The sequence below is a fragment of the Aricia agestis genome, chromosome 16 (assembly GCF_905147365.1).
Source record: "Aricia agestis chromosome 16, ilAriAges1.1, whole genome shotgun sequence".
Taxonomy (NCBI): Eukaryota; Metazoa; Arthropoda; class Insecta; order Lepidoptera; family Lycaenidae; genus Aricia; species Aricia agestis.
Window position 1 is genome coordinate 8,788,571 of NC_056421.1, and position 27,809 is coordinate 8,816,379.

At 35.4% G+C, this 27,809-nt stretch overlaps 1 protein-coding gene across 1 annotated transcript in view; it reads right to left on the reverse strand.

Annotated features, from left to right (window-relative positions):
- Positions 1–4,812: 4,812 nt before the first annotated feature.
- Positions 4,813–27,809, reverse strand: part of LOC121734928 — a 98,723-nt gene continuing 75,726 nt past the window's right edge. Inside the window, exons 9-19 of the mRNA XM_042125574.1 lie at positions 27,394–27,574; positions 18,494–18,638; positions 15,920–16,177; positions 13,811–13,940; positions 12,908–13,071; positions 12,139–12,370; positions 10,676–10,837; positions 10,077–10,228; positions 9,286–9,398; positions 6,493–6,675; positions 4,813–6,229 (exon numbers count right to left, since the gene is read on the reverse strand). Of these exons, the coding sequence (XP_041981508.1) occupies positions 5,714–6,229; positions 6,493–6,675; positions 9,286–9,398; positions 10,077–10,228; positions 10,676–10,837; positions 12,139–12,370; positions 12,908–13,071; positions 13,811–13,940; positions 15,920–16,177; positions 18,494–18,638; positions 27,394–27,574 (2,236 nt within the window). The 3' untranslated portion in view covers positions 4,813–5,713. The remainder of the gene's footprint in view (positions 6,230–6,492; positions 6,676–9,285; positions 9,399–10,076; positions 10,229–10,675; positions 10,838–12,138; positions 12,371–12,907; positions 13,072–13,810; positions 13,941–15,919; positions 16,178–18,493; positions 18,639–27,393; positions 27,575–27,809) is intronic.

A 27,809-nucleotide genomic window follows, 5' to 3' on the forward strand; every position in this document is an offset into this window, starting at 1 on the left:
GCGCGCTCCGCGGCGGCGTGAGGAACTTTCTAATTGCGTTCCGTGTCACGCGCGCACCTGTCAAACTTACCGCACGTCAACGTTAAGTGTATTATTTAGGTTTATTAGTTTTATCGTTTGATATTTAACATTTTATTGCGATTTACTTTTAAAATTCTACTCTATTTTTGTGTTAAAAATTAAATTGTCGCTTGATTACATTTTTTTTGGTAATGAGCTTAAGAATTATTCTTAACAGTTCTCTGCCAATGTTGTTATGCCAAACTGAACGCATGCATACGGTGTTATGTGGTTAGGAGTTAGGACTGACAATTTTAATTTTTAGGTAGGTATTTTTAATCATCGTTAGTTCCTTTTCTCGCCACGTTCATAAACAGTTAGACAAGGCTGTCGAACTGTAGATGACTCCTAAGTCCTAGCATCTGATCTCTGGTTCTAGTAAACACAATGTTAGCCCAATTATTGACGTGGACCTTAAAGGACAATCTTTAATCAATTAAACAGTTTTTTTTAAGTTATTAGTTATTACTATTTACTTTGGTACCCAACAGAATATGTATTTTATCTGTAATTTTTTAATTGAAAGTTGTCTATATTTGAGACACAAATATAATTTTTATTAATTTTTAGTTTTATACGAGCTCTTTTAATTTTATCCATGTTCGTTCTAGAGAATTCTGGGTGACATTCGTTACCTATTTGAAAAAAAAAAAATACAGCATTTTTTAAACATAATTAAGAAATTAATAATTTATTTTATTTCTAGACATAATATTATATAAAATGGTTTGTTTGATAAAACTTTGTTGCTATTAAAAATAAACAGGCACATTTCTAATGATATTATAATAACTGTAATATTGTGTTTTTGTCTTCTTTATTTAGCTAAGTATATGAAAATAAACAATATCTTGCAATAAAACCACGACAAAAATACACAAAATTTATTCACCACATAAATTTTTCTTAAATAATCTTGCTTACGCAAAATAACAGTTATAGATATTTTCTTTGAAGATCCCATACATCATACTTAGCAACATCCACGATCACAGGAAAGGTAAAATTTTGGAATAGAAAAGTTATATTAACCATTAGAACTTGACACGTCAATAACTTGGTGTTACTACAAATTAAAATCTATTTTTAATACATTATGAGTATTACTATACAACGGTAGACACAGCAATCATACACGCTAATCCAGAAAAAGATCGCATATTATTTTATGCGTTACTTAAACAGAGGTGTTAAAACTGATAATATGAAAAGGTTGGCAGGCTTCCTCAGCACGCTAAATAAAATCAAATATTTGTAGCAAATAATTTTAGTATAAAACAATGATTCTTATTATTGAATTATCAACAAAACGGTGACATTACATTACGTAGAAAATTTTAATAGTCTTTATTAAAACAGTTAAAATAATATGGAATTTAAAACAAAGCATACTTAGTAGAGAAAAGACATAAAAAGTGTGCTACGAAGTAACGTAACTAAAAATGAAATCCTCTATCCATTAGCATTTAAGAGGATACAACAGGGGCTAGAGAAATGAAAAAAAAGTACGTGTAATATCTATAGCTGTCTCCCTTACCTCAAGCCTATACCGCAGAACGCGATAGAGACAACTGCAGAAAATCCAGAAAATCAACGATTCGTTGTCCCCTGATTCCTTCTCCAAAACTTAACCGATTTAAGTACTTTTTTCATTAAAGATTAAAAAAAGGCTTGAGCTGTGTTCCTATGTTTTGCTTTTTTTGTATAATCTAGCCAAATCTGTTTTCTGGACGTTTGAACACAGCGGAAAATCTGGCCATTTTTTTGGGTTTTTGAACGTTCATATCTTATTTAAAAATTAAATTATGAAAAAAAAGAAAACATAGGGACATTGTATTAGTGGCCGTAGATATTCAGGAAAAAAATTATAACTCTACTAGCATTATCCAGGGAGGAAACAGGGGACAACGTTTGTATGGAAAAAAGGGCGGTGTGGAATCCTCTTAAAAGTAAATCATCAAGAACGCAACTGTAATTTTAATACCAGCTTTCACCAACTGCAGCCTAACGATAGGAGTCCTGCAAGCTGAAACTGTCATTTGTGATCATGTGCAGCTTAAGGCAACTTATTTAGTTAGTAAAACGTGCAGAGGGTTGTTTTCATATTAATGCCACCGACATTTTTAGGTCTAGCGGCGTTGATGACCAAACTAAGTTTTGGCGCTTCGTACGATGACCTAGCTATTTCCAATAATAACGATAACTAACGATTTGGTAACAGATATAATATATATTATACAATGAACTTTAAAATAGTTTTCATGAGAAAGAATCACATGGCCTTATAGAGTTCCTCGAGGCCCACTAGATTCCAAGAAGGTGTAACACTCTTAACATTGTGAACGTAAAATACATCATACAATATAATGTTTCATACAAGGTATATTCAGTTGACTAAGATATTTTTGGAGTATTTTTTGTTTTGATTTATTATTTAAACACTGATCAAACTGTAAAATACAGTCAACATTAAATATTTTGTATAAATTTTATAATATAACATTTATAGGCAGAGGATTATTATAAGACATTCTACTCATGTAACGACTAATGAGGGTAGATTCCAACATTGGCTACATTCAAGTCATCTTTTCAAACAAATTAGTTATTTTCTAGGGTTAAGGCTTATTTTAGGTGTTTAAATATATTTAATACACTTAGATAACATTTTACTAACATTTTAAATGAAATAGCACTGAAATAAAACCAAAATCTTAAAAAATACATACATCAGCTTTATATAGATGACTTTATATTCATAATTATTATTATATGTATTTTATGAAAGATTTGGCAACGATGTAAAGACGTATTTACAACGACACGTCGTATAAAATAAAAAGTACATATTACTCACTAACATAATATATATTTCTGTACTCCCTATATTTAAAAAATATTTTTCGAAAGCGACAAGTTTTAATGTATTCTTTGCATAATGCTGGATGCAATGGGTAGGAAAAAGGTAGAAACTCTTTCTTAAAGCCAGCTTAAACATTAATGCTCTACTTACATTAATTACTTATTAATTTATTGGAGTTTAGAATTTTTGTGCTCCCATGATACGATTAAAATTTTGACGAATGTTGTTCTGTGTAGTTTGTTTTAAAATAGTTGACGTTATAACTATTTGACCTGATCTGCCCCCCTACCTTGAGCTCTTATAGCAGTATTACTTCAATATTACTTTTAGATTTCGCACAAACAAAAAACATAGATATGTTTATATAAATAGAGATCATGTTTGTTTATGCGAATTTCAAAAGTAATATTAAAGTAATACCATGAGCTCTTATAGCAATAAAAGAACTAACTAACTACTACTATTAACTATGGCTGAACTATTTTGATAAAGAGAAAGCAATAAATAATAATAGCACTGGTCGGTATAAATTATATTAAATGTGTTTTAATGTAGCAACAATCGTAACTACGATTGCTTGTAAAATAATTTTAGGTGTTTATGAAATTGGTGTTCTTTAGCGCGTCAATATAATTTTAGAATGCGTTTAATATTATATTATAGTAGGGGAGGGGAAGGTGCTAATTTTGTAGTCACTCGAGCGTCATGGAGACCTAATAGGCTTTTTAGATTGGGTAATTTTTTTTTTAATTTTTTATTTTAACAGTGGGTTCAGAAACTGCAGCCATTTTAAAGTTTTGAAAAAGAAAATATATCCAGAAAATTGCTTATTTAGGTTAATTACAAAAATATATTTTAGACAACAAGGACTACATCATTTAGTTTAGTGCAAAATAAAATATCTGCGAAGCTTTTTATATTTTAAAATGTCCCTACAGGCTTACCTAACCTTTGCATCGTCAGTGCTTTATATTATGGAATCTTCTTTGGGGTAGATATACTAAACATCCTCTATCTTAATCTGACAGATTCGATGACATTTCAATATTTAAAAAAAAAATAACCCACTATGTCAGAAATCTGATTTCTATACCATGATAACTAGACACATGTCGGAAGCCTATACAAGCTTAATCTGACACGTTCGAGCTACTCCCGAAATCCCCTCTTCACCTCCCCAACTATTACGAGTAGATCTGGAGTTGAGTGACGATGGATGTATCAGTAATTACTGGGTTGAATATAAAATTAATAAAAATATGACAAACATACAACTTTACAAGTGATAAAGTTTGTGGTGGGCAATGGGCATAATAAGTCGACTTCATGACACTGCCGTGCCAGCTACTATAACGAAATACCGTCTAAAATACAGTCCATTGTTCAAAATATGAGTCTCAGTCCCCAGATAACAGAATACTTGAAAAATTACGGTGTATGAATCTAAATTTAAATATCAATGCTGAACAGGTTTTACTTTCACTTTTATACAAATTCTAGAACATACATCGCACACTTTAGGTAATATACAATTACAAACTATGATAGTCTTATACAATAATATTATAAATCACAGAGGTCCACGCAAAAGTATTACTGAAGTGATGACTTTAGAAGTAGCTACAACAATGGAGGCACAAAGGGTTGTGATAAAATTTTAAAGCTTTCTTATACAGTTTAAAATATGTCACTGTTGGCCAAAAATATTTGGAACGCACCTATTATATAAACAAAAAATCTAGAAGTTACGAATGTGTTCAAATATTATGTTTCTATGATTACGTTAACGACACGAAAAACATTCTGCTTCAAACTATTATAATAACAAAATAATACTATCTACAATTTACATTTATTAAAGTTAAAAAATGCCCATTGTAGATTTTTATAATTTTCAACATTTCACATGACGTACGCCCAAATATTTTTACGCTTAAGAAATATTGTAATAACATCCAACATTCAATATGCAAATAGTAGGTATTAGATCAAGGGATTAGAAAACATATCCTACCGAAAGATTTTGAGTCTATAAGAGCAACAACATATATTTCTATTTTTACAATAGAGTTCTTATTTGAGATTCTCTACACATAAATATATTCTACTACTCCATTTGTAACATTTTTCGTTAAATACATTTGGTAATACGGGGATATTGCAACAATTATTTATATCTAAACATTTAGAATTCCATTATATGTTTCCTATGATAAACGCCAAAACTCTTTGATCAGTCGCTTGTTAAATGCCACTCGTAGGTTCAATCAAGGATCACACTGGGGACTAAATCTTAAATCGGTACTTAAAGATAGAAAGACATCCAAAGCCTAATTTGTATAGTGAGCAAAATGATTCCGCATTTAGTTAACTGTTAGGGCGGATAAATTTCAATTCATAAGGTTTATTGCATAAGAAAGAAATACCCATAGAGTAACTCCCCAGGCCCTCAACCTAGAATCCGTTCCCGATAGAAACGAAAACGTTTCTCCGATCAGCATCACAAAACACCCATTTCGGTATCGACCATACGATATATCATACTTGGTACCAAAAATATAGATGTTTACACTGAACATGCCTAGCTAGATGTAAAAATATATAGGTATCAATGAACAACAACAAGGAATAGGTATCCGAGAAGTGTACAAATATGTTTCTCGCACCTCTACTAAAGTACATCTATAACAATAATACTTAGAAGGCGTCAACGTACCACATCGAGAAGAACATAGTCCATCCGCTCTTCTTAATCTATCTAATACACTGATATTCCTCACAGCTCAACGTTTAAATGCCGTAGTCGAAACTTTCGAATTCGGAGAACCTCGAGTCTTGTTTCTGGAGCCTCTGCTGGCACGCCTCGATGTAGCTGTCTTGGATCCGGTACATCCCCGAGTTCGCTTGGTACATCAGCGTCTCGAGAATCCGTTCGTTCTTGATGGCCTTCGACGGGAGCACCACCTTTATGAGTTCCTGCGGCGAAATCCTGTACAATTTCAAATCTCTAGCTAGCCTCTCCATAATGCATTTAAATTCATTCTTAGCGTCAGTCTTATTTGCAGATCTAGATTTAATCTTATTCTTGGCCCAGCCGAGCATGGCTTCGAACTTTCTCACTTCCGGCACTTCTAGGTTCCTACACATGATCATTTGCACCATCGATTCGGAAAGGTTGAGGAATTCCGGCGTTTGGAACAGGGCGTACGCTCGCTGTTCTATGAAGGCGAGAATCATGTTCACCAATTCTGAAGCGGACGTATACCTCCAGTAGTAGTTTTCTAGTGATATGAGCATAGTGCACACCTGAGAAAAAAAAGGACATGTAAGAAACAAAAAACTTTTAATACAAGGACTACAGCTGAATTGCATTTCTAATCCTAAGCATAAATACTTATAGATATTTAGGTTTCTAGAATATGTTCGGTTGGTTGGGACAATGTCACCAAACATAATTTGTATTGTACCACATTACCCCAAACTGTTCCTTCATCAGGTTTTACATTGACACTGCTAATGTCAACTCCGCTACCGTTGATTTAAAAGTAAGGATTGAAGTGGTAGCTTACCACTTCAATCCTTAGACACTGTTTGGCGTGATGGAAGCAGGCCTGCAGCAGTTCAGGCAGGTCGTAGTGTTCTGCCGCGCAGATCAGCCCCGGTATGGACGCGCAGGTGAGCGGACAGCTGCCCGTGTGGAGGTAATCCAGCAGTATCCGGAACGTCTCCGGGTCGAATTCGATAATCGAGAACTGTGGAAGATCGAATATTATACAACGTGTAATAAAATTAAGTGATAATACTTTAGGGTGTGTATGAGTCCCGTGAAGAGTTCGCTGTAAAAGTAACAGCGCTAAAAGAGATTTTTTTAATGTTCCGCTGGGGCGTTCGCACATTCAAATCACAAAAAATTGGTCTTTCACCGCTGCTACTTTCACAGTGAACTTTCTATAAAGAACACATACACACCCTAAAGTATTATCACCTAGTCTTGTTACACTGTGTATTGTCCATCTTGTAATAATTATCTATAGTACTTTTGCGAGAATAGAATATTATGATGATACGATGGAGCTAAGTTTTGAAACCTTTTTTGTTTGAAACATAGATTTGTACAGGAAATAGCGAGTTCAAAATTGAACAATTTTATAAATCTTCGTTTAGCGATTAATATAACTCCTGTATTTTATTTCGAGTACTGCAGCACTTAACAGATAGGATTTGTTTGTGATACTTGACAAAAGTTTTAATTGAAAACAATTGCAGTTAATTTTATGTATTGCATTAAAATTTTTGTATTTTTATTTCTGCATTTTTGCAAACATTTTAGGCGAGTGCATTAAAATCTACGTTTTAAGCGTTATTGGCTCTATACGTAACTATGTAATTGTATTTAGGATGTAATTGGCTAAATTCAATTAGTGATCTAATAATATAATTCGTTGATACGACAAGTCTAGCAGTTCTTTAAATTATGAAGATTCATGAATAGATAACTGAATCGCTGAACTGTATTGGCGTGGTACCAACGAAGAAATTGATTCATAGGCAGTTATGTCAATTTAATGTTTGCTGGTGATCTCAGATCACCAGCAAACATTAAATTGACATAACTCGACATTTTGAAACAAGTGATAATACTTTAGAGTGTGTATGAGTTCCTTGTAGAGAGTTCACTGTGAAAGTAGCAGCTCTGAAAGACGAATTTTTTTTTCACTTTTGTATGGGCAAGAGCCCGAGCGTCACGAGTTTCCCCATAGAAAAGTGAAAAAAATGTTTGGTATTTCAGCGCTGCTACTTTCACAGTGAACTCTCTACAAGGAACACGTACACACCCTAAAGTATTATCACTTGTCTTTGTTACACCCTGTATATACAAGAATTGCTCGTTTAAAGATATAAGATACGTAAGTACTATAATTTTTTCGGAAATTGTCAAATCGGGATTTTTTTTTATATTTTTCTATACGTACATCTTTAGACACTAAAGGAAAGGTATATGAACAAAAAAAATTAAAAAGTGCGAAAAAAAATCCGCCGATTTAAGGGTAAATTCCAATTGTAGCATAAAAATACAATTTTTTCTGCTCTTTCCGTTGTCAATAATTTCTTTTTTTTGTGTGTGTATTACCGTGGGCACTAAAGGACCGCTCTACAACAGTAGAAGTACACGGTGCTGAAGGAATCCTTACAGCTACTTTGCCCAGTGCTGTAGACCCACATAGCCCCATGTTACAGCGCTCACATCATTACTATAATAATTATCCCAAAGAAACGCGCACACATAGCCGCAAGCGATTTTACATGCACACATACTTAAGTGTCATTTTTTTTTCGCGTGGTATTAATTATTTTGCCACTGTCAAGTGAGAGTGCAATAGGAATAACTCGGTGCGCCTATTTGTATCGATTTAAATAAACATAAACTCGAAAATATAAAATATTTAGTTTTCACCCGCCCAAAACACCCAGTGGGTGGAATTAAATGGGTGATAACTGGGTTATAACCCGGGTGACTACCGATCTATAGTGATCTGTCGGATAGGTTTGACATTTAATAGCAAAATTGACACAAATATAATATTTATGTCAATTTTGCTATTAAAACGTTAAAAAAATATAAAAGAAGGGCCACTGCAAGGTTAATATTTTATAAAAGATTTTTTTTTACAAAAATTACGAATTAAAAGTAAATTGAAACGGAACGGATTTTAAAACACCAATCAGCGTTCAGTGACGTCACACATGCTATCCCCGCGTTCCATTTAGCATTAAAAACGATCAAAATTTTGAGCGTCCATTTTGAGCGTTTTGATCGTTTTTAACGCTAATAGGAACGCGGGACATGACAACTTTTTGAGAGGTACGATCAGGTGGGGCCATTGTCAATAATCGTCAAACAGTAGTGACGTTATACAGACTATAGATCCTTTTCACCAAAAGTTAAATTGTCAATTTTAAACCGCATTTTTGCAGTAAATTTCAGTGTTTTAATTTTTTTAATAAACTTGTGGTCTATTCTACATGGAGTTCTTTAAAATAAACACAAAAATAAAAATATCGCATCTTCTCTATTACACAGGTCCGCCATCTGCCTATAAATCATCTTCTCTGATAGTACGCTGTACAATTACTGATATAATATTAGCGGTCATTACAGAGTAGACAGAACAGCTAAGGAGTACCTCGACTTCAAACAAACGGGCAAATATACGCGAGTTGGGCGCGATTGTCATTTTCAACATGTTTCAACTTTCACAATGCTGAGTAACGCAGTACGGCGCACGCCGGCCTATCTGTATCAATTTCAAGATCTCTTCTGAGTCGGCCTACTCGTAAGTTCTGTTTACTCTGGTCATTACCTCAGTCTGCGCGAGTTTGGCCCGGTCCACCTTCTGCGCATCAGCACACACGGACAGTCGCGGCACTGCGAGCGCCGCGTTCTTGTCCTTGTCTTTATCTTTGTTTTCTTTATCTGTAAGTAAAGCGTTATTTCCATCACTACCAACTACTCTCTACATTGGGGAGGAGGAAATGCTCTGCGCATCCCCGGCGGATTGGGGACATCGGCCGGGGTATGTGGGACTCTCCGAGGAACTATCCACTAAAACCCCATGGGGCTCCACTCAACGCCTAAGCATAGTTACGGGCACGATCAACCCACCGCAACCACTACTCTCTACTTATGACAGTACTTTATTATACGAGCACCTATTAGAGGCCCATATTATGATGGTTGGAGAGAAACTTTCTGCAGATTAAAGTAAGACTTTAGAAAGGAGTTTAGTTTAGTTTAGTTTCTACTTTAGCAAGGGCTCTGACAAATTTTGAATTGAAACTGGGTCTTTCATCAAGTATTATTGCAATACCTACGTCTTTGTTTCTCACTTTAATTGTTATTACTCTTGAGCAATCCTATGAACTGGACCACTTCTTCTTGTCATCAGCACTGAGTTGCGAGTGCTGTTTCTTGATGGACCTCCCTTTCATCCATTCGTTTTTATTTCTCACTAAAATTTTATTACTCACTTGAGCAATCCTGTGAACTGGCCCACTTCTTCTTGTCGTCAGCGTTGAGTTGCCAGTGCTGTTTCCTGATGGACCTCCCTTTCATCAATACGTTTTTATTTCTCACTAAAATTTTTAAACTTACTTGAGCAATCCTGTGAACTGGCCCACTTCTTCTTGTCGTCAGCGTTGAGTTGGGAGTGCTGTTTCCTGATGGACCTCCCCCAGCCCGCAGTGATGGTGCCCAGGCGGGAGAACGCTCGCTTTACCATCGGCGAACTCGGGACGCTTTTGGGTCTGTAATGTTAAATTGTCGTGAATGTTTTAAGTTGGTAGATATATAAATTGTTAACGATGTAGTGCTACAGAAGTAATGATGCCCCAAGGGTGAAACCAATGTATTATGAGAGTTTTTGAATGTGTTAAAACGCACTTAATATTCTAGATACCAAAATATATGACATAAGAATTTAAATTGTTTGCTAAAACATGACGTAACCATTGCACAGTGCAAATATTCTGGAAATTTTCATTCCTTTATTAAAGACAGAATTATTCAAACTTTTTTTTGGCAATTTTATTGCCAGATTGCAATAAGGAATCATATTATAAGCAATTCGCTTCAGGCTTTTATTACCACCACCAATCATTACTCTCTTTTTGACGCAAATGCTGCTTCTTACCGTCTTGTTACTTGTAGGATAGGGAAGTATATTATGGTTAAGCAAAGTATACGGCTCTTACCTGGGCGACTCAATATCAGGGACCTGCAGGAAGTTGCTGCTCTTCTGTCTCGCCGGGGTGGGCGACAGCAGCGTCGGCGCCGGCCGCGCCAGCAGCTCCGCTACGGGCACCTGCGGCGACCCGAAACCCGTCTGGATGCCGTACAGCATCTCTTGGAATACCCTGGAAATATGTATGATTGACGCATCTGTATAATATAGTTATAGATACTACTAGCTGTCCAGGCAAACGTTTCTTTGCAATTTAAAATGCGGTATTTCACCCATATTATTTTATTGAAGTGACTAAATAAGTATGTCACCATGGCAAAGCCCATCGCTATCCCGTCGCACAAACAATGGTCGCCGTCAGTCTCGAGTTGTAATAATTGACTATTATATTTTATTCAACAAATGCACTTATCAATATAAAAAGTACCCAGTAGCCGATTCTCAGACACACTGAAGATGCATATAAAATTTGCTTAAAATCAGTAAAGCCGTTTCGGAGGAGTACGCGGCCTAACATTGTGACACGAGAATTTTATATATAAGATAAGGCCATAGACGGACCGCATCTTGTAGTCGAAACCGACTGTAAAATACGGTTGCCGCACGGCGATCTGCAGTTTTCATACAAAATTCATATCCACAATACACAGACCGCTCGAGCAGTTCTTGAGCTATCGGTGCAAATTACAACGAGACCGCTCTATAGCAGCCGGTCCCGACAGCAATTTGCGGTCCGTCTATGGCCAGCACGGAAATAAATCAAGATAGAACGGCTAAGCGGGTGGAGTACGCATGTTTCAATCTTGCACAAGTGTGCAAGATTCGTTGAACGTTCATTCAGTCAGCGCGCACGTCTCGACTTGATTACACCGGAGCAGTTGTGCAAAAATGCCTCATTGTGCAGTGTCTAATTGTAAAACCAGAAGTACGAAAGTGAATCGGTCAAAAGGAGGTATTTCTTTCCACGGGTAAGTTATTTGTTGTAACTAAAAGCAAAGCAAAAATTTACACAAGCGATTCCTTAGCAATGCACGCGTGTCGCCGTTCTATCTTGATTTAAGTATTTCTGTGATGGCCAGTTTAGCAAAAAATAATATTTTAAGTACCATCACAGAAATTCATAGGCAGATGGCGAACCTAAGTTTTTTGGTACAGTCATGTCCATTGTAAAGGTAGTCGTAACCTGTCAGTTGGGCAGTGGGCTTCACATAACCCAACTAATAGGAAATATTAAGTACGCAAAGGTCGGAGCAGAGGGCGCTGCTAGCAAATACAGTGAATAATACGACGAAAATCATACATTTTGCACAAGTCATATTCGAATGTTCCTTCCTTCAAAAAATCCTTTTACGTAGGTCTGTAATCTGATCAAATTTTAGAATGTTTTAGACATGACATTTTTAAAAGGTACTTTGCAAAGTAGATTTTAGTATTGTATTTTCCTCAAAAATAAAAGTACTACCGTTTCCTTACCTACTCCTCACTCCAAGTATGGCTCTAACCCCGATAAACTTAGTCTTCTGTTTCGACTGTCCAACGAGGAACACCACATCAAATAGTTGAGCGTTCTGAGCGATGTTGAGCTCGTTGTTAAGGAACACGCGGGTAAAGTCCCGGGCCAGACCCTCTACGTCCTCAAACTGATCTCTGACGGAGTCGAGCAGGGGTGACGATGGGCGCATGTGACCAATTGGGCGCCAGGAACCTGAGAAATGAAGTAGCATTTTATTTTAATGGTCTAAGCTGTACTCAGAGACGAATATTAATTACTTATTAAGTATTAATATTCGTTCAATTAAACTGTGATTAAATAAAGATTTTGACATAAGCATACAATATCTGTCAAATCCTTCATTAAATTGAAGTTTAATTAACAATTAAATGTCTCTTAGTGCGGCCGTTATATTATCTGATTATTACAATGTTGTACTTAAATTCATTACAAAGATAGATATTGTACGAACGTTCTTTAAAATCTCTGTCACTATTAGAAGATGTTGATTGTTTGGAGTAAGTATGTCTAAATTTACGCAAATTAAAAAATATAATATACTTGAATGAAGAAGAAGAAACATAATATATTAATTTTCCCCTTAGCTATAAAATGTAAAAGTTCTTGGAGTTTATAGATGTTTAAAGTCTTTCATGGATGTTTATAACGCTTTCGCGTAGATAACTGAATTGAGTTTGGCGGAATTCTATTATTAATAGCAACGTAACTTCAGCTATAGCCGTACTTTACCTCTTCTATACGGTTTTGGTATCTGTCCTGTTTCAGCGTGGTTCTGTAAGTTAGCGACGATGTCCTCTAACATCTGACTCCGGGTTCGCTCCTGCATCCGCGCGAATTTCGGCGCCGAGTATGACGCCCGCTCGCCGTTCACGATTTTGGTTAGGAGCCATTCCCTATAAAATTTCATTATAATTTAAATAAATTACATCAGATTGGAGTGTAAGGCATTTGATAATGCGAAATACGTTTGAAAGTAAGGATTAGCTGAAATTCTGTGTGAGTTACTGTTCTGGATATAGTGTGCTTAGCACATATAAAGACAATGAATCGATTTCTGTAAAATTTTGTTAAGGAGCTCTAAACAAGCGTAAAATATATTACTCAAGTGCCAGTGACATCCAGTCTCCAGACTTCCGTTATAAAAGCTGATAAATCTCGAGAAAATGTAGAGTTCTCGCGCAATATTTATTTGCCTCAAATTCGGAAATTAGACCAAGCTGTGATGACGGCTTCGTGTTACCAAGTTTATCATAATTATAATTGATCTGTCTTTTGTTCTCATTCATTTTTTTATATTTCCTTTTTCGAATGTCGATCGTATCTCCTTCCCCTCCAATGTATTTTGTTAAAAGAATTGTATTCGTATTGTGTAATCATTACTTCTTCTGCAATGCGATTCACGATTTCCGTTCGACACGGATTCGGAAACTTTACTGCACCGTGCGGTCATTGGTTAATGCCAAGCGCAGCGAGCGTTTATTGGATGTAATGTGATGAAGTTTCCGAATCCGAGTCGAATTGTGCATTCTGAATCAGGGCCCTGATGGGATTTGTTCTGTATATTTTTCGCAAAAAGTTTGGTCATAAAGTTGATGGCAGGTCATACAGACGTTTCAAGTGTGAAAGTCTTACCTGAACATAGGCCCCTTGTCGAAGACACTCTGCTCCCACAGGTAAGGCTTGTACGCCCCGACCTCATCGCGTGTCACCACCGACACTTCGTACCGGGTTGGTCGCCGGCGAATCTTCGCTGACACTCGCACTGAAATAGTTAATAATAATACATAGTTAAACAAAAATAGCTAAAAAAACACGTTAAAAAAAATATTAACAAATTATTGCATTGTCATTAGCTCCTAATACGTATGGAAAATTTCCATTAGACTACAGGAGATTGGTAAACATCTACTGTTTACGTACATTGGGCTGTATACGTCTGTAACGATTCTGTTACAGACGTATACAGCCCAAGCTAATAAAAGCGTGATAAAAATAGTTTCTTTAGTAAACATTAAATAATTTTATTTGGGGTCAGTCTACGAATAATCAAAACTAAGGAAACGTAGCTCCCATACTTCAATCTTTTTGAGTTTGGTACCTTTTCGCACACTAAAATAAGGCAATATAGAGCAACGAAACACTACATTCAAAATGACAAATTAAAGCTGTTGACAATAATAATTGTCACTTCTATAATAATTACACAAAATGTTTGCATGTATTCGGCCCTCTTTTTGTATAAAGTATGCATGTATTCGGCCCTCTTTTTGCATAAAGTACAGTGCTCCCAAAGTGATAATGCGCATAGAAATTTTCGTATTCGGGTCACATTTTGTAGAATCGGAGCAATTTTTTTGATATTACTCTTCCTTAGTTTTTATTATTCGTAGGGGTCAGTTTAGAACGATACGTGACATCTGCCGCGATGAAATACAAAATTGTAAATTATGGCAAGCGCCAAGCGAGTAGCGACGCCACGGTATTTGTCACTAGCTTTGTCCACACTGTGCCTTTTTCTGTTCGTCAAGGGCATGCGTTATAGCGCAGTCAACAGCAAACGTGAGGCATGCCCGCGACGCATGCCCTCTGACCGTATCCAAAACTTCAAAAATGACAATGTTGGCGTTGAGCTCGTTGACGCATTCAAGTTGAATGAAAGAAGATGACGAAAATTGAAGACGAAAGCGCATAGTGTGGACATAGCTATTGTTATTCGATTTTACGAATCGCTATGTCGTGTCTCCTTTCATTTCGGCGTGAACCCCAATTTTAAAACGAATATCAATAATTTGCGAGGGTGGAAACAAAGTTATTAATGTTATCTTACGTTCTTTTGCACCCCAAAGACGGTTCTAAGTGAAATTATTTGCAAATTATAAGTCAGATAAATTTGAAAGAAAGTATCAGAGAATTGCGTTTTATGGGCTTTGTAATAAGGGCTATATACCGTTAAGGTGTTATCTCGGAAACCCAAGCTATTTAAGGGGCTCTGAAATGGAAATAGCGTTTAGCATTCAACGTTGTAATAATAGTATCATTTCAGTATTTTGATGTTTAATGCAAAAGTACTTGTGAAGCAAAAAGTCCCAGAAATTGAGTTAGTGAAGATTAGAGTGTATGATTTAGATTTATATTTAAAAAGAAGCTGCACTATCACATTTGCAAAACATTCAGCAGTTCAAACCAAAAGGAACGTGTTCGTGTCCCTACGCGCCTTTAAGAAGTCAACTACAAGTGCAATAGGTGTAAAACAATAAAAGTTAACTTCTTTGCAGCGTAGTGACAAAAGCTCGCTCTTAAAACATTAGTTAAAACTTTGTAATACGCATAGTTTTTATTAAGAATTATTAAGAAAAATAATCTTTTTCTTTCTTAACAAAAAAAGGTTGACTGGTAGAAACTGCTGTTAGCGGTAAGACCGCCTGTTTGTATACCCGAGGAAATTGATTCCTAGGCTGCATTGCGGCTTATGTCAATAATTCAATGTTAGCTGTGATCGGTCGGATGAGTTTGACTTAACGCGACCTCAGACCAAATATAAAGTCTGAGACTCAATCTCAGACCAAGTAAAAATACTTTTTATTTGGTCTGAGGGGTCCGCCATCTGCCTATGAAATAATTTCTTCGATGGTACATAGTTTTCCTGTATTGTGTTTTTAAGTTTAAGTTTATTAGTTTTAAGTTGTACGAACAAATAATTTTGTATTGCATTGAATTTTCAGTACACAAAAAATAACATACCTAAAATAAAAGTGTGTAGAAAATGGCTCTTGATGCAAGCGGGCGAGAACGACGTATTGTCCGCCTCCAAGAACACGACGCATACGATATCGTTGCCGATATGCCTCTTCCTCTGTAGCTTCTGCGAGTCGTGTCGCTCGTACGGCAGGAGCGTCGACACGTGGAACATTATCTCGATGCCCCGCCAGTTCGTGTACACAGAATAGAGACCCGTCAGGTCGTGGACCGTGTCGAGACCGCCTTTGTATCTGTCGAAGCCTGAAAATATATTTTGATATCTAAGGTATTAAACGTATGGAAATATAAGGGTTGATTCAACCGCAACGCGACGATGCATTTCTAAATTTATATGGATTTGACAGATTAGCAAGGCGTCTCATGCAATTGAAATCGGTCAAATCCATACAAATTTATGCTGCGCCGCGCCTCGCCTCGTCGCGTTGCGGCCTGAATTGACCCTTATAATACTTGGAACTTTGTAAATACGATCATCAAAATCTATGGATAGCAGGAATTAGGATATTAATACGAAATTGCTGATTGGATTTTAAAACATACATTGTACGTTGTGGTTAGTCGACTATGGTACATAAGGGCTCCCACACATAGCTGCGAATTCGAATCGCATTTGCAAATTATTATTATCTGCAACAAAACTCATACTAAAAATGACATTGCGATGTGATGCGATGCGAATTCGTATTTTGTGTGGGAGCCCTAATATAAGCTGCCACATGTCTTCGTCATAACTGGTTGAAGGGAAATTATAGATATGTTTGTCTACTCTCTTGAATATTTAATTGAAGTATTAGTCCGTGCAATCCACGAAGACGCGCCCCACCAATTTTTGGGTGAGAATCTTTCCTTTGACCGCGACACTTTCTCTTAATTGGTCTATTTATTGTAGTGTCCGCGTGCACTTATAGGTAATTAGTGTGTACCGATAACACTCAAACACTGGCAAAAGCTTGTACACTATTATAGACGATTAGGAGGAATAGTGGGGCGCGTCTTCGTGGATTGCACGGACTATACTATAAAAGCTCCGAAAATCCTGGATCGATTGGGATACAATTTGGAACATATACAATTACGCTAAGATGTACGATTTCAGAAAAAAAATCGTTTTTCGTTTACAAAGTCGTAGCTTTATAAGGAATCAAATACATTTTAAAACGAGCGATTACAAAGGACCATCTCACTTGATATTTCATTAATTAAATTATTTTGATTCAGAGATAAAAGTCATTGATGACTTGTGTTTTCGGGAACCCGCGCCTAGCCGAATTGGATTACGTAACAAACTTCTGATCTTCAGCGATTTGAAATAACAAGATTAAGATTTGGGACGTTCATCCGACAACACAAATCTCGAAGAAGATCCAGCTTATCCAGTTTTTGTTAGTATTAAGTTATATATCTCAAAATCTATGAATAAGTTAAGTTTTCTAACATTTAATTAAATTAAGCTCCTGAATTATTAAGTGACTTTCTGTTGCAAACAAAACAAGACAGGATAAGATATTTGTAAATTATTTATGCAGTCGAAAAAGTTTGAAACAAGAAAAGTTTGAGTTGTGAAAAACTCTTGAACAGATGAAGACAAAAACATTGAGCGAAGCTTGGGTTTGAATATTTGATATTTTTGTTTCAAACATGCCATTGGAGCTAATGTGATTTTATTGTCAACCAAATGACGTCCGCAACGATTATCGCGCGGGAACTGTACATTTTTTCGGGATAAAAAGTATCCCATATCCTTTCCCGAGACTCGAAAGTATCTCTATAATAAATTTAAGTGGAATCGGTTAAGGTGTGTGGGCGTGAAGAGGTTGGTAGACAGATGTCTATCAACCTCTTCACGCCAAAACGACGCGTCGCGACTGACAGACAGACAGACACTTTCACATTTATAATATTAGTATGAAAGGATTGTGAAAATTAGCGCTTGTCTCCGCCAATCAGGTTGCGCATAGGAATACATTACAAAATATCCACTTTGTAAAATTAAACTTAGTAATATTATATTCAGTTTCGTCAGTGACATTCCCTTGATAAGTGACATTTACTTGCCATTTCTAAATAACCTATATCAAATCAATGTTAGGAGCTACCATAGATTTAAACTCTAGAGTTCTACGGCTAGCGTCTGCTTAGTAACTACTACAGCTGTAAAATTTTTAGGGCATAAAATCCCACTCTTTTGCACGAGTAGGTACTTATAAAAGAATATTAAGAAAATTCTCTGTGGGCGTTGACCTGAGCATACCATCAAAGAATTCTTTGGGAAATAAAAAGTCACGTATAGGACAAAAGATGTCCGTCATAAATGAAGACGTTAGTGGAAGAACACGATAACTGACAGTAAAAAAATGGTTCTTTGCATAAATTGAGGCTTTAGGGCCGGAAAATGATTTGAAAAAAAAAATATATGTGCATGTGCCAGATATATTAGGCAGGTGATGAATTAAATAAGTTACAAGGTTTGTTCAAATTAGTAATTATGTCCATTGTCCATTACAAAATGTAAATTACCGTGTTCTTCCACTCACGTCTTCAAATATAATTGCATACCTTTCAGCCGGACCTTTTCTCCCATGACCTGCAGAAATTCGTCAAAAAGCGGCGAATTCTCGTTATTGTCTAAAATCTCCTCTTCCGTGTATTGATTTTCCTTCACGTAAATCACGCCCACCTTTAGCTCTGACTTTATGAACACCTGTAAAAGAAAAAAGTTGATATTTTAAAACTAAAAAAAAATTAAGCAAAAGAACTTAATATTTTGATCCTATATTGAGATAACTACAACTTGACTATAGTATTATCCAGACCAATATTAAAAAAATTATATTGTGTCTGTCTGTCTATCTGTTACCTCTTCAGGCTTAAACAACTGAACCGATTTAGATGAAATTTGGCAAGGACAAACTTTGAGAGACGGGAAAAGTCAAAATACACATAATATAATATTATGTACGGTTTCCGCTCGATAAAATAATTTAAGTTGCAGGCGATGAGGCCTAGTCATTTATAATTTGAAGTTATTTAGTCAAAACGGTTTAAAATGCCTAAAATACAAAATAAGAACTGCATAAAATAAAGCCTTTCATAAATCAACCCGTTTTCCCCCAAAATCTAGGTGGAATAAAATATGAGTACTTATGAAAAGAACCTCAACGTTTTTTCTTTCCCGTGTACATAAATCTACTTTTAAAAGCCTATTTATCTCACGCAATGGTACACTCATATTTTAATGTGATTTAATTTGTCACAGGAGGAGAGTAATAATTGTTATTAATATCAATGTCTTCCTCATTAGTCCCAACAATAATTTATTATTGGATTACGGTGTACGCCGGCAGAGCTAGCGTGTACGAGTATCTATAGCGACACTGTATTAATGTACAGGAATTATGAAATTGAATTTAGATATAGACAACTATTACTAAAATTATTTCAATGCTTAACGTGTATTAAAATCGGCCAAGTGCGAGTCGGAATCGCGCACGAAGGGTTCCGTACTGTTATAGAGCAAACATAGACCAAAAATTGTGTTTTTGTATGGGAGCCCCCCTTAATTTTTTATTTTATTTTAATTTTGTTCTTAAATATTAAAATAGACATATAATTAAGGCCTTTGTGAAAATATGAAGTGCCTACCTGTTGCCATAATTGATATCGAGCAAAAAAGACCAAAAAAATCACGTTTGTTATAATATGGGAGCCCCCTTTAAATATTAATTTTATTTTATTTTTAGTATTTGTTGTTATAGCAGCAACAGATATACACAATCTGTAAAAATTTCAGAACTCTAGCTATAGCGGTTCTTGAGATACAGCCTGGTGACAGACAGACGGACAGACAGACATCGAAGTCTCATGAATAGGGTCCCGTTTTTAACCTTTGGGTACGGAACCCTAAAAACTATATAAAATATATCGTACACGATCAGTTTTAAATCTTTGCGTCAGTATATTTATCTAAATACTAAGGATAAAAACAATATCTTTGCCAACATAATATAAAAATTGTCATCTATCTATTACTAGCTGGTGCCCGCGACAACGTTCGCGTCAGCATAGTAGGTAAATTTGTAGGAATTTTTATGATCTTTCATTATGTACAGAACTTTTTTTCTCTACAACGCACCGTTTTAGTGATATGAGCAAAAAAACGGAAAATATTGAAACTTGAGCCCCTCCCCCCCACCCTAGGCGATATCGTAATAATATATAACCTATGTGTTGACCCGACCTCTAAGTAATATTCGTGCAAAATTTGAAGTAAATCCATCAAGTACTTTCTGAGTTTATCCCGGACATACATACAGACAAACAGACAATCAGACAAATAGACAAAAATTCTAAAAACTATATTTTTGGCTTCCATATCGATTGTAGATCACGTCCCAAGTATTATTTTTCAAAAATATTCAATGTATAGAATTGAGTTTCCTACGATTTTATTTGTATATATAGATGCATAGATTACAAATACGACAGAACAACTATAATATACAAAATTATTCCTAATCATGTGGACTTTGCTAAGTACTTGGATACAGTGGCTCCTCATCTAAATTATAAATAATACAAGTCATAAATTCGGAAACATTCTTTAAACAAAACAATATCTCTATTTACCCAGCGAACTCATTTGTAGCCATTAAATTTCCTGAACTTGTACGAGCTGGTTTACGTCAAGTGATTAAACTTATATTTATGGATGTTAATTAAAATGTTCAGTGTACATAATCTGTGTTACAATCCCAGTAGTAAATAACGGCCATCCGCTAACAATAGCTACATAAAAGAGATCTACAGTTTACAAGTTTTAAGGTGTTTCGAATTAACAATGTAACGAATTTTGTAAGGGAAATTGCGTTTTTTGTTAGAACAGTGTACAATTTCAAAGTGTAGGACAAAAAATTTGGTGGTTATTTTTAGACAAACTCTTTTCAATTCCCATCTGAGTTGCGAAAGGAAAATCCATACTAATATTAGAAATGCGAAAGTGTGTATGTCTGTCCGTCTGTCTCTCTGTTACCTCTTCACGCCCAAACCACTGAACCGATTTTGCTGAAATTTGGTATGGGGATACTTTGAGTCCCGGGAAAGGACATATGATACTTCTTATCCCGGAAAAATGTACGGTTCCCGCGCGATAAACGAATTTTGGCGCAACAGAGTTGCGGGCGTCATCTAGTAATATATATTGTAATTTGCCTTGGTAAAATTAAAAAAAAAAAGCCTCTAAGTGGAATACCACAAGGGAAATTTACTTAATTGAAATTAAGCTCGATAAATTATATTTTTTCTTGACATTTAAATTAAAAAAAGAGTAGATTTTTTAATTATTCTGATATCTATAGATCATGAAATAACGTACAATAAAATATAAATATATATTTATTGTTATCAAAGCATAATGTTATGATGTTTAAAATATTGCCAGGTATTTTATTAGATACTCTGAAATAAGTACACAAAGATTTTGTGACAAGGCACTTCAGGAGTTAACAAAAACTTTTGCCTGTCTTCGCAATATAAATCATTTTGATTGATCTCGATGAGCGAAACTTATGAAGAATATGTCAATAAAATGGGAATGGAATAAAGCTCAAAGCATTCGGCCTGGATAGACTCATCAAATATTCTGGAAATATTGAGTCTATATCCGACTATCGTTAGAGCTTTATAACTTCTTTATGAAGAAGTTTCTGAGACAAAAAGAATAATTTCTTCCTTATGAGAAACTGTGACATAAATTACTGCCTCTAGTTGTAACATAATGTTATAGAAGTAATAATTTGTAATATTGAGGTTAGTAACTAACCAAATATTAATTTGAACCCCTACCATTAATCAAATATATATTACATTTACGAGTTACTCAAACATATTTTAAAGGGTAAGGCCAAGAACTGAACCCTGTGGTACTCCATTATGTGGGTAGCAGGTGATCACCGTTCACGTTAAAGTTCGCTTCAACTAGTGTAACTTATCGAAGTTTGGAACTAGCGATAGTTTTCAATCAATTTGTATCTGTAACCCCATATAGAGAATATCAAAGTTGATATTGGAAAAGAGATTAACGAAGTTGAGATATTAAAATAAAATAATTTAAGGAAGGTAATAGTTTTAATTAGTGTCCGACCGAAACTGATTTTTCAGCCGAAACCGAAACCAAAACCGAACTTTCGGCCTTACTCTCAGTTTCGGCCGAAACCGAAACCGAAACCGAAACTTGGTAAAACATTCAAAATTACGATTTAATTTACTGAAATTTATTGATTTTTAACATAAATTACAACTTTTTAAACTAAAGAAAAAGTACCACATTGAATTTTTTACTTTTTGCGCCATTTATTAAAATAAATATTATTAATCTTAGACTCGAATATGTTCCCTAGGAACTTTTTGTACTATATTCCGTTTTTTATAAGATTAGTAGGTAAGTAGGTGCGATGTTACCAAAGAAATTGAACGCGCTTAGCGCACACTAAACCGGTTCTAAACTTATAAACACGTTTATAACACTCAATTGCATTTCACCAACATAACTAAACTTGTTCACAGCAAATCCGATTTTTATCTTCTGAACGCCCAATATTCGAGTTTTAACTTTATAAAACACATTTAAGTCCTGTCAGTGTAGTGTAATAATAGATCGAAAACATAGACGAAAAAATTGTTAAGATGTCAGTTTTCACAGATGCGTTTGGTTAGCTTATTGATCGTTTTTTGCTATTTTGTTACTAAAATAACGTGACATGGCTCCAAGATGATAAAAACGTCAATCGCGAAAAAAAATCAACGCGTGACGTAACGTAAACTTAGATTTATTAATCGTGATTAAGAGAAGATTATAAAATCCATTTGAAACAAGACGTGATTTACATCCCCGTAGAAACGCGTTTAGTGAAAACAAAGTTTTATAAAACGAAGTTGTGTGATTGGTGAAATCCTCCCTTTGACATTAACGACGTACTACTGAAAACACTATCCATTGCAGTATATTATTTTTATGGGAAACGGTTCGACCGCGGTCGAAATTCAAAACGAAATTTAGCTTAATTTTTGCTTAGCAAGCTTGCAGTTGACGTCACATTTCTTTTTTGCTCCAGAAGGCGTTTTGCCACTAAACCTGAAAAATATACTGAGGGCCGCAAGAGTGAAACTTACGGGGAAGTGAGCTAGATAAGATTCTAGCAGGATAGGAACGGTCTAAGAGATTGCGTGTCCATAGTTAAAAGTTAATTTGAAATATTTGAATAAAATGCATGGTAAGAGGAAAAGAGTGAGGTGAGATGATTTACTAGATAAATCTCGCAAGATATATCCTAATATATCCTATTATATCACAGTCAAACAAAAATCTTAAGTAAATAAAGTTCACACACAATATAATCAATTTATCATAGCATTTACTAAATCGTTTGTTTGGGATACATTGTTATAATAGCACGTAATTTGCCAATAGTTAAGTATATTAAATAATAAGCCTGCGTTTGCCGTAGAAATAAAATTCAATAATAAGTATTATAATTTCGATAAAAATAAGTTAAGACAATTTAATGAAAATAAAACGAAGTGCTCATTTCTGATTTGGGACTAATCTGGAACACGTAATCTCAAAACACGATTAAATATATGGTAGCGAACTGAGCCGGGGCCTCGCTGACAAGCAAGCACGAGTTGACTGCGTAGTTTACCGAACGACGCATGAGTTTCGGCGGGGCCGAAAGTTTCGGCTATATTTTGGCCAAAACCGAAACTAAGGCCGAAACTAGATTTTTTGGCCGAAACTGGCCGAAACCGAAACCGAAAGTTCGGTCGGTCACTAGTTTTAAATAGTTGATTATTAGAAAAATAATTCAACTTTTAATTTAACTTTAATTATTATTAGCATACGTGTGAAATTATCCATACTTACGTGGTGAAGCCATGCTTCGGCATTAACTGGCCGGCTCGACCGGAGGAATACCACGGGCTCACAGAAAACTGGCGTGAAACAGCGCTTGCGCTGTGTTTCACTTTCACACGAGTGAGTGAGTTTACCTGAGGCGCAATCCCCTACCCTATTCCCTTCCCTACCCTTCCCTACGGGTACGGAAGTTGCTTTCCATCAGGTGACGCTTTTGCTCGTTTGCCCCCTTATTTCATAAAAAGTAATAATAATAATATTGTAAATGCTAAAGTGTTTCTGTCTAGACTGCATGTCTGTCTGTTACCTCTTCAGGCCCAAATTACTGAACCGATTTTGCTGAAATTTGGTGTGGAGGTAGTTTGAGTAATAAAAAAGGAAATAGAAATCTTCGAATATCGAAATAAAGATGTACGGTTCCCGCGTGATAAACACATTTTGTCGCAACGGAGTTGCGGTCGTCATCTAGTTAATAATGATGAGTGAATAAACATAATAATAATAAAACGTTAGATAATTAAATAAATGTAATAAAAATTAATGTTGGCTTAATAATATAAACATTATAAGATGAACGGAACGAAAGAACGGTGGTTCCGTTAAAGGACATCGGAGCGAGGACAAAACATTAGGAAGGGTTATATTCCTATCATGTACCAAACATTAAGCAAATTGTTTGTTCACAGATCATTACGCTATGGAATGACTCCTACAGATTGATGCAGTAGATCATGAATAGATGATTAGATACGAATTCTGATGGCTACTGTTTTCTTATTTCCTTAGAATTTTTAATATAATAAAACGAAGAGAAAAAAAATCAGATTAAGGGGAAGTGAAAAAATTAACAGGATAAATAACGCTTAAAAAGCTAGTCGACTTCAGTAAAGACGACAGCAATACAGAAATGCCTCAAGGTCTACGAAACCTTTTCAGTTCAAAGTAAAACATAAACAATCAAACTTCAATTAACGCAGTTATTGATCTTCTGTTCTCACTTTCGACTTAAACAAGGCGTTTGATTAAACTTGTATTCAGTCAATCTTGAGCTGGAAACAATGCCTTTAGCAAACATCTTAGATAGACTCAGATACTATCATGAATAGTACAGTACCATCAGAGAAATTTATTCATATACAGATCGAGTACCTTCGTCCTTTGTCAGTCGTCATAATTATATCGGCTGGGCTTGATAATATAATCGAAAAAATTACAAAGATCTGCCATCTGCCTAGGAATCAAATTCTCTGATAGCCCTAGTATCCCTAGAATTTAAATGAACAACTGCCATCCCAAATGGAAGGTTATAATTACTTAAACCAAACTAAACAACCAAGGTGTTAAGTCAAGATAAGCTGTATTGAAACAAAGAATGCCTCCATTTTGGAAATATATTATTCAACGGTCCGCTATATTCGTTCACAACGGAGCGAATTAGATATGTACAGACGAGCGACCGGCGCACTTCCGACTTACCTCTGACTGCTCCTAATGAAAACTGGCAGATCAGTGGAATGAGCAGACAACGGAGGAGCGAAAAGCAATCTTATTATGTCACGTGTGGATTCCTTTTTGAATGCTCGCGCTTATTAGCTTAATATTTCAAATGGATGAACATTTTCGGAAATTATTTAAAGCAGTGTAATTCTCGTATGAATGATGTCTTCGTGGCATTTGATGCTTTTAGTTATGCTAGTTTAGGCGTTATCTGTAATTCTAGGTTCTTCTACAGGTAGATTTAAAAAAAATGTACATAATAGTTTAGTTTGAAATATGATAAGAAAAGTTGGAATTATGGAATTGCAGAATTGTTTTGAATCAAAGTTTGTACTTTTACTAAAGGTAGCAAATTAGTATTCAACTAATTAAAGTTATTTTACGGTATAGGAACGTCATTAAGTAATGGTACCGAGAACTACACGGTTGTATAATAAAGTTAATATAAAGTTTAAGAACATATTAAGACTTCATATAAAGTGGATACATGTCGAGGGAAGTTTGTCGAGTTGTCATTAGTTAATTGCCATGATTACTTACAAGTTTTGAGAGGGGAGAGATCGCCCGTAGTTCACAATTATTATTTCAGAACGCTAGAATTGGTAAGTGGAATAACTTTCTTCGACAAGTTTTTCATTAAATTGAATTATTGACCTGATACGATTCTAGTTCGCTGGCTGTTTATATCAAACTATATTTTGTCGATTCATAACAAAAGTACATACCTTTTATTATGAGTATCTACTGGTTGTCAAATATGTTTAAACTTTCCTCTATCTCCTATTTATCCAGTTTCTAAAGACTGTCATAAAATAACATGCTCCTAAACACAATATTATTATTTATTATCATGTCTCTACTTACAATATGAGATGAGAGACGTTTTCTCCCCTTCCGATTTCACGGTTTGGCTGCCTATTATATGACATTTACATGGCGTTGGCTGGATTATATTGTGATGTAAATATACCGTCTGAAGTTAAATTCCTGGATGTGGAACATTCTAAAGTACAATATAATGTGTTAGCAGTTTCTTTAGGATTTCGCGAATCCGTAAGGATTTTATTGAATTTGCTAAATCGTTTTAACGCTAATTGCGTCTTTTTCTGACATTTGCGGACATTTGCAAATGTATTTTGTAATTTACACAGTACAACCAAAAACGACAGACGTATTATTGAAAACAAAATTATGCTATCGGTCAGGTTATAATTATTGGTAAAAAGATAACTATGTGAAAAGGGCGTATGATAGTAAACTTATAATTAAAGTAGATCACATATTGAAATATTCATGATAAGATGTTTTATAACTAGGGGCGGGTTTATAGATTTTATATGTGGCAATACAATTTTATCGCCTGGCAATACTAGTCAATATCAGGTGAGTTGTGGGACTATAATTTGGCCTCGATATAGGCCAAATTTAAAGATATTCGGTTGGTTAATAGCGTTTATATGGCTGTTGTAACAACCCTCGTTATTGGATACTAGATTGCGTACGTGTCTATCATATAAGATGTTTACTGTTAAATATAACATAATTATTATATAACCTAGTACTAAAAATTAACTCTAATCTAATACAATATTCTCTTCTACTTACTTTACTATCCTACTTCAAACGTTGTTGAGCAATTTCACATACTTTTATTTTTAAAATGCTAGGCTAACATGATTAATGGAGTAACATGATTGAATCCTTTCAAAAGAGTGCAAGTGCAATTTCATAAGCCTATGACGCACTAACGAGCTAATAAAGGAGTTTATTCAGTAATTTTATTGACGTCTTTACAAATGTTGGACTTACCTGATCAAGCATGGTGGCACAATTTAAGAAAATATCTCAGTAACATTTATACAGGCCTCGGACTTACATGATCCAGCAACTTAAGATATTCAAAACGACGACACTGATATCAGAATTTTATCCAAATTTTGTCACTTTACGTCAAGTAGTAGTCGCCTATGGACTCACAACATTAGAAGAGCTGCAGGTGCGTTGCCAGCCTAGTTTTGACATTAAACTTTAAAATTTTGTGTAGACTTACCTGATCAAGTTTCAGCAACTCCTCTGGAGTATCAGGCAGCTGGCCCAGCATCAGCGGCGGGTTGATGTTGACTTCCTTGCCCAGGGACCGCACCACTTCTTCCCGGTTGTACCGGTCAGCGAACACGCATGACGCCGGTATCAGACCGTGGACTGTGTAGCTGATGGCCCGTACTAGTATCCTGGGAGAACGTTATCATTGATTATGACTTTTTTACCTAAGTCCAAAAAGGAGGAGGTTATATGTTTGGCTGTGGATATTTTTTTAAACGGGCTTTGGCCCACTACACATTTTCACCACAGTATCGCCTGTCTCGTCAGGATCGACAGAAGCATCATTATAATTATTAGTGTCATCATTATCACTGTAAATATCGTCATTACTAACGACCGCACTCAGATGCATTTAATAAAATG